Here is a 6,416-nt window from a genome sequence, read left to right as displayed (position 1 = left end):
TCATAGCACATTGTAGCCTATTTTGAATGTTTCTGTCTGTGCTTTTGTATGCTCATTCTGTGGAAAATACATGTATAAAGTGCTTTGAAAATCAGCCTCACATCAGACTTTTTTTTTCAGATGAAGCTACGTGCTTATGGTCCAAACTTAACAAACCCCCCTAGCAGCAGAACATATGAAGAGCTTTGTTGCAAAATGACGTAGGCCTATCTATTTTGGAACATTTTGGGACATTGACATTTTGTATTGGGCATTGCATTGCATTGCAAAATGCATTTTATATAGGTTTAACAAGTATGTTCTCAAAGTGGTTTGATTTGAATGAAAAGAATTCACACATAGTCATTTCCAGTAATAAAATGCAAAAGTCAACAAAACTTTTCATATTGTTGCCTGTCGAGTTGGTCTAGCACCGGGGATAAATCCAAAAGGACACAAAATCTGTCCTTACATCACAACAATCAACACAATTTCTTTGTTCTTTCCGGTTTGAATCTGTGAAGCAAGTTTGTTGGGTAGGGCTTAGTATGGTGATGACACGACTGTGCGTGTGACAGTGCACGACTGCCTATGATGTCCAGTTACTGTTTGAGCCAGTTTGAACATCAACCGTTGGTTCCAGGGCTGATTGTGCAGCCTTTACCAGAACATAGCTGGGGGATATACTAAGAATATGGTTAAGTAATAAACCTGACTTAGCTAACCTACAGGAAGTGGAAAACCTGCAGACATTATTTAGTTATGAAAATGACTCCAGGCTCTTCTATTAGGTGATTTACCACTACCACAAGGTTACCTTAACCCGGTTTACTACTGAACCAGCTTCTTAGTATCACCCCCTCAGTTGCCTACTTCTCCTGTTATAGTCTGACTTGCCAGGTCAAAGTGCTGCTGTGTGTAACGTCCTCTTCATCAGCTTTGCCTGCCTTCTTCCATTCCCTGAAGCTCAGGCAAGCACTGAGAGTATAACATACAGCCACAAGGAAGGCACAAATCTGCAAATAAAATAAACAACATACATACATACATTAAACATGAGCCACATAATGCACAGGAAGTTGTGCTAAATAAAAAACAAACAAAAAAACCTCTCTAAAAAGCCTATTAGAGATCATTTTGCAATATTTTTCATAGCATTACATAAATGGGGTGTCTTCTTGTTTTCTAATCAAAAGAGAATCATATTATTGTAATGAGAGACAATATCAAACAACTACCAAACTCAAGGCCAATGTAACATGTTCAGTGATTACCGTGGAGGCCATCCAACTGTGGTAGCTGTGTCGCCCCCTTGTGGCCTTGGCGACCACTGCGGTCTCCACTAGAGCCACTACTGAGTACAGCACTGCTGCTACGCTGTTAAAACACAAAACCTGCGGAGAGAGGTGAAAACATGAAATGAACTATGTGCTTATCCAGCCTATTCAGTCTAGTAGACCCATTTTCATGCAAATAGGATCGCAGATGAAAATCTGAAGCTCATAATGGAGGGTACATAATGCAGTATGAGGGATTTTGTGATGAGACTAGTTCTCAATCATCTGCGTAGCCTTGCTGGGGTGTACTGCCAAGTAGCTGACCATGGTCTGTGCCATCAAATCCATTCTGTGGGTGTTATTGGGATACGTCTGGGGGCCGAAATGAGAGCAAGGTGGCACAACATGGTGGACACTGAAACAGGAACCACTCACTCACTGTGCAGATGTAAAGTGATAATTCAAAGCTAATTAAGTGATATAACGTGTGTCTGTTACATATGCTGCAGAGGATTATAAACTAAGGAATTTATGAAGCTACTACTCCGCATTGACAATACAGCCACAGCCATGAAGCACGAATGATGATGAATTGCGAATTGATGAAGAATCAAATCCGTTAACATATGAATAATGATAGAATAGAATAGAAAGAATGGAATAGAATAGAGTAGAATAGAAAGCCCTTACTATGACACAGTACAATGCGAGTTGAAGCCTGCCTTCAAGGTGCACAAAACAGAGTCTAAAATAATAAACGATGTCGTAAAAGAAAAACTACAAAACTACTAGGCCTATATTATATTCCAAAATACTGAATTGTAATTTTAGGAACAAACGGCCAAAGGACCCGTCCCTATTTAAAGGTGCTTTCTGTAGGTGTTTTTAAAAAATCTGGAAAAGTAATGCTCTCTATGGAAACATTTCATGACAATACCTACAAGGAGCACCTTTACACCTACTGAACAGTAGTTCACAGCTTGGGGACCGGACTACACTTGGTGTTTCACTTTGCTTTAACCCTCTCACTAAGCAATCCCTGTGTTTCAGTGATATTTGGCAAAATATTGAATATAGACATGTCATGTTTGAGTAGTTGCCTCATAACATATGAAATAGGAACAGTTTAACAACGTACTGTATGTCACAGCATTTAACATTATGTACTTATACTGTACTTTAGGGTTAGAGGTGTGTACAAGGTAGTCAACATAATATTAAATATTTAAGGTGCACTTTGTAATATTTTAGTAGTTAATTTCCGGATTTCATGATACCCATTCACAAATGTTACCTTTGTTACAAATGCTAATTTAACAAATTAAGTATTCATTATGGCTGTGAATATTGCCCTTTTCATACATGAAAAGGGGGATCTTCTCCATGGTCCGCCATTTCGAATTTCCAGAAATAGACATTTTAGCTGCATAACTTAGTATACTTTGGTCAGTCTAGTAAATATTGGTTTATTATTTTTTTAAATATTCATTAAAAGATCAAATTTGGCAATAGCCAGTACAGTTTCAATGAGCAGCATATGTGCAATACCTACTCTGGCCACATTCTTACACGGTGCACCTTTAAATACATAAATACACTAAAAACCCAACCTGTAAAATAAGGTATGTCTCACCACTGTTTTATCAAATTACAATAGTGTGTTCCAGGGTAGGCTACCTGATGACCTGACGTGAATGTTTTCTGTCCCTGTTCCATTAAGTAGGTGCAGTTTGACAACATAAATGAACAGCATTGCCTTTAGGGCTTTAGGGTTAAGGTTAAGGTTTAGGTACGTAACATCATAAAACTGTCCGGGTAATAAAGGCTAAAATTATAATTTCAAGATTCTTTTTCCCAAAGGCAATTTGTCTTGGACATACATAGCTGTCACATAACACACAACACTGACACACATGATGCCAAAACAATGCATCACATATAATAATTATTTGTATTATTAAAATACACACCATTGTGTTCCAGGGTACCCGAGGCATGTGTGAGTGTGTGCCGATGAGGCAGACGACCAGAAGGCCAAGTGTCAGCAGCCAGCAGCCCACCGCTACACACATGATGCAGGCCAGGGCTAGCACCTGCCCAAACTCGGTTCCACCGACCAACATCCACACCAGAAGACCAAATACCTTCCAACAGAGGGGGGGGGGGGGGGGGGGTCATGTCATGAAGTCATAGAGAAGCATTCTGAGTTTACATTCTGTCTTTTCTTTTTCTTTATTTCATTCTTTCTTTCTTTCTTTCTTTCTTTCTTTCTTTCTGTCTTTCTTTCTTTCTTTCTTTCTTTCATTATTTCATTCTTTCTTTCGTCCTTTGAACATTTTTCTATTCAACACAAAATAATCAATGAGGTACTGAAAATATAGGCCTTTGCTTAAAATGTAAAGACTATATTCAGTACCAGATTAAGATGCCCTGGGGGGCCCCTAGGCTACAGGTTGCTGTGTTGCAAAATGTTGGGATGTCTTTGAGGAATTACAATATACAAATAGGTAAACACATAGGATGGTATGGCTGGTTTATTGTGCATTTCAACATTCCAACCATCGTAAATTTGTATTCAAGTAATCAACTTAACCGTGTAACTAGCCTCCTGTGCATTAATCCGGCCCTGACATTACAGCTATCAGAGGCCTTTATCCAAATGAAATACTTGTATAAGATTCAGCCCCTAAACATCATTGGCTTGCCTATTGTTCCATGACATTACAGGGTCATGTAGTATGTGGTAGGCTATATTAATATAAAGTAAAAACCCAAGTACACCGGGGGCGCTGTGGCGCAGCGCGCTAAGCCCCCCACATTTGGGCTTGCATGGCCACCCACGGGGACCTTGGTTCGGGTCCGGCCGGGGTCATTTCCCGATCCTCCCCTGTCTCTCTGCCCCATTCGCTTCCTGTCACCATCTTCCACTGTCCTATGAAATAAAGGCATAAAGCCCCTAAAAATATATATTTAAAAAAAAAAAACAAAAAAAAAAACAAGTACACCTAGTATATAAAAGAATGAAGAGCAACGTTGTCTCACAGGTCTCTATTTTAATTGTGTTGTGGGTAATTCAATACTGACTACAAAAAGTGTACCAATTATTCAGCACATAGCACACATAATAATCAGTATACATATTTTGAGACTATTTTGGTGTTTTATTTTCCCTTTGTCTCCACATAGTGATCCTATTGTGAAACGGTTAAAGTAGGCTACAAGTGAAAGTAAAATTCATAGGCCTATTTGAAAGACATTGCAGGTCAACTTGTGAAAAGGGAGCATTTCAAAGGACAGGACGTAGACTATCTGACGTGGCAAGGAAGACATCCAAGTCTCACAGTCTTAACTAGCCAGGGTGTCGTTTGTTTTGAACCGAAAATAATTACTGAGAATTTGTTTTCCTCTGGTGAACCCCGGGTGCGTCTTCCTGTCAGAAGAACAAAACAAAGAATGCTGCTCTAGATGTTACAGTTCAGAGCGGAAATTGAGCTGTGGACGGTCCCGATTGGACAGGCCAGAGGTTACTCGGAGGAAATGCTTTGGATATGAGTCTGAATAAAAGCTGGAAGGAAAGGAGACAATGACTGAATGCAAGAAGAGCTTTCCAAACCCTTTTGTTTATGTGAGTGGCTTCCTCATTCAGTAAAGAATTGCAATACCAGGAGGTTTGTGTGCACCACATTAGGCTACTTTTCCTCCCACCCCAATTTATAGAGTTCTATTTCTATGATGCAGTAGGATACCCTATATAACCATGTTGGAATAGGCTACATTGTGTGCATTTGAGAAATGCTGCATTAGCCTAAGGTAGTTGTATTTTTGCTTGGCAACTGAATGATCTAACTGTAGGCTATAGTCTGATGATTTAATTTAATTTAATTTAATTTAGCCTCCAACCCTGCTTCAGCAACAGAGAACTGTAAAGATTTTTTTTAAACAAAAACAAATACATATTAACAACTAAAAACACAAACGTACAGTAACAGCGTGAGTTGTTTCACTCTTTAGTAGTCTAGAAAATATTGATATCTGTTTTAGCCAACCACCATGCTCCGAGGGCAGTGTCATCACGTGAAGGCCCTCAATAACCAAACTACAAAATTCAAATTATTATTTACGTCTGTCTATCACGCTGCACGCAGTGGTCCCCCTGTGTCGAGCAGCCATTGTGTGTGCAATTATTCAGAGCTCTTGAAGCGTTTCCTTTTTCCTATAGACCGCCCGAAACCGATGCCCTCAAAGGTCACGTCTCAATCTACAGCTCATATACGTCTGACACAGACTGTCTGGCAACAAACAGAGGCTACTGTTGGACTAAAAGCTTCAGGCATATACTGAAATAACAAGATAACTTATACGTTGTTTACTAGCTATTATGAAATCATATAGGCTAGGCAACGCGTTTACATTTTACTTTTGGGGACTGATAGTCTGCTGTGTTCCCTTGCAAGTTCGACCTTGCAGCCAACCTGCCAGCCCACAGTGAAAATGAAGGTGAGAATTAACACTTACTAATTCTGTTAGAGTGAGCAGCCCAGGTGCTGAACAGATGAAATGTTTGTCATACGCCAGGGTCGATGAACTGCTGTCCGTGTCTGAACCGCTCCGAGGAGCCGTGGCCGCCGTGCGCGCGCCGGTATCAGAAGGGGCCGTGGAGCGCGACTCCAAATCCTCCTCCATGGTGTGGGACTTGCTTTGACAAAATCAAACAAAGTTTCTCTTTCATTAGGAAGTGGCTCTACTGACGCAACGTTGGATGCGGGAAAAGATGTACCACAGTGTCCAAACTGACCTCTTGAGGCTGTTCAGTGGGTCTAGCAATTGTGTTTTTGTGTTTGTTTTGATTTCAAGCTGCTGATGCTGTGCGTAATTCAGTGCTCCAATTTTAGGGGGGAGAATTGAGGGGGGAAACCGGAGGGTGGAGGATCTCCTTTATGCCCAATAAAAACTCGAGGCGACACATGACGCACATGGAGCTCAGAAAGACCATGCATGACATTCTTCTCCGTTTGAAACAGCAACATCATCCGACTCATTTAGTTAACTTAACCAACAGTATTATTTCTAATTGGGCCCAGGAGACAGCATTTACCATGACGACCAGATTGTTTGGCTGATACAGCATACAGCCTACAACATACACTGGAGAGATTGGAA

At 40.4% G+C, this 6,416-nt stretch overlaps 1 protein-coding gene across 1 annotated transcript; it reads right to left on the bottom strand.

Annotated features, from left to right (window-relative positions):
• Positions 1-833: 833 nt before the first annotated feature.
• Positions 834-6,045, bottom strand: LOC134448703 (CKLF-like MARVEL transmembrane domain-containing protein 8). Its single transcript, XM_063198357.1, has 4 exons — positions 5,772-6,045; positions 3,227-3,400; positions 1,254-1,373; positions 834-995 (listed from the first exon to the last, which is right to left on the bottom strand). Exons 1-4 carry the CDS (start codon positions 5,937-5,939, stop codon positions 861-863), a joined length of 597 nt encoding a protein of 198 aa, XP_063054427.1. The 5' UTR covers positions 5,940-6,045; the 3' UTR covers positions 834-860.
• Positions 6,046-6,416: the final 371 nt, after the last annotated feature.

This window comes from Engraulis encrasicolus, chromosome 5 (genome assembly GCF_034702125.1).
Source record: "Engraulis encrasicolus isolate BLACKSEA-1 chromosome 5, IST_EnEncr_1.0, whole genome shotgun sequence".
NCBI classification, from domain to species: domain Eukaryota; kingdom Metazoa; phylum Chordata; class Actinopteri; order Clupeiformes; family Engraulidae; genus Engraulis; species Engraulis encrasicolus.
This window is presented reverse-complemented; position numbering and strand designations above follow the sequence as displayed.